The sequence below is a fragment of the Dendronephthya gigantea genome, unplaced genomic scaffold (genome assembly GCF_004324835.1).
Source record: "Dendronephthya gigantea isolate DGI-Jeju-01 unplaced genomic scaffold, DenGig_1.0 000989F, whole genome shotgun sequence".
Lineage (NCBI taxonomy): Eukaryota > Metazoa > Cnidaria > Anthozoa > Malacalcyonacea > Nephtheidae > Dendronephthya > Dendronephthya gigantea.
The window spans coordinates 12,896-14,590 of record NW_021163999.1 but is presented as its reverse complement, the minus strand read 5'-3'; the positions used below and the strand labels follow the sequence as shown (position 1 = coordinate 14,590).

General features: G+C 37.1%; 1 protein-coding gene across 1 annotated transcript; it reads right to left on the bottom strand.

The window, feature by feature from the left end:
- Positions 1 to 413: 413 nt before the first annotated feature.
- On the bottom strand, positions 414 to 864 carry LOC114544844 (low molecular weight phosphotyrosine protein phosphatase-like). Its single transcript, XM_028563339.1, is given in 2 exon segments — positions 414 to 471; positions 473 to 864. Coding segments are annotated over 2 exon segments (450 nt in total).
- Positions 865 to 1,695: the final 831 nt, after the last annotated feature.

The window sequence follows — 1,695 nt, the reverse complement described above, 5'->3', positions numbered from 1 at the left end:
TGAAAAAAATCAGTATCTGTTGGATCTCGCTGCCCCCTGTCCAGCCTTCGTCCAACCCGCCCCTGGACTCATAAACCAAACTCTTAGCATACGAGTTAACTTTCCCCTCATGTAACTACAAAATAAACAAACTGAATCCGCTCTAAAAATGCAATTTTCAAAATGCTTAATTACTCAACAACAATTCAAATTACATAACGGTAAATAACGTCAATTCATGATTAATAAATAAAATATCAACAAAGAAAACCTGTAACTTTGAAATCAGTTTTAAATATTGCCAATAAAGTGATTGTTTCAGCGTTTTTGAACAATTAAACTTCAATGTTCATCAGTCTTAATATTATATCACTACTTCTTCACACCTGATCATTTCCAAAACAGAATTACCTGTCACACCTCGTTCACAATCTTCAAGAAATTGTTAATGAAACTTTGCATTGTCGAAAAACCTTCTCATAGTCGGCTTTAGTCCCACAATGGGTCCTTGACAATTTCTTGTGCCGGATCGTACAGGCGAAGCAACTCCAGTTTTGCCTTACAATTATTTGGTTTTTGTTTAGCCAACTTATCCATGACAGCTTCGTCCAGCGTAAGTATGTAATCGAAGTCATCAAAATCGCTTTGTCGCATTTTCCTTGCACGGTGTTCCCCGACAGGAATTGAATTCTCCGACAAGACAATTTCAACGAGTTCTTCAGGGAAGCAACCCTCGTTCCAGTCGACATAACCTGCGCTGTCTATCCTCCAAGATACTGGTTGTGAAGAAGTCCTCACCATTTCTTTAAATAGAAATTCTGCCATCGGGGAACGGCATATATTGCCAAGACAGACGAATAAAACCGATTTTGTATTGGTGGCCATGTTTGTTTCAATCAAAGCGCTAGAGGATAACAATCGTCCGCAGAAGCACTGAGCTCTATATAACTGGAGAGAGGTTTTGGCATTAGAAGAGATTATGTGAATACACGACCTTTCGAAGTTACTGGTATGATAGAGTTCAAATATTTCAATCGTGTACTATTAATTGGCTACAAAATGTCTGGGGAAATTCTGTTTATTATGCCCACCATATTGTGTAGAGAAAAGTTGCGAAACGAATAGTCGCGTATATGATACATTTCAAAGACCCTCAGAGGTCATTTTGCCCAGCGCTAGTGAAAGTGCTACCTTGACAGAAGTGCTACTCTTTGACTTTTGATCTTTTAAACAGTGTCTGTTTCAAAACAAATAATAATAATAAGAATACTAGTTCGAAAAAACAAAACGTCCCTGCGAAATTTGTCACTTGTTTGTGTTTTGAGATTACAAATCGTCACGCGAATGAAATAGGTTGGGAAGACAAGACGGTGTTGTGATAAGGCAAGCCGATAAAAGGTTTGCAGAAAAGGCCATACTTATTTGCTAAAAACATATGTTATTTCGTAGCATGAAATAATTTGCTATCTAATTTGCTAAAAATGGTATATTAACATTTCGCTATGGAAAGATTAAGTGGAAACAAAAAACCCTTTTGCTAGGAAAAGCTTACAAGTGTCGTTTGATTATTTATTTCATTACCTTGCAGTTAAACAATCGATGTCGTTACTTGTGCAAAAAATTGGACAGTAGGCATCATTGAGGCTTTTCAAGGTGTGCATGAATAATTGAACAGAAAATACATTTTAGACGTCGGGTTGAATTGTAAACCGCATG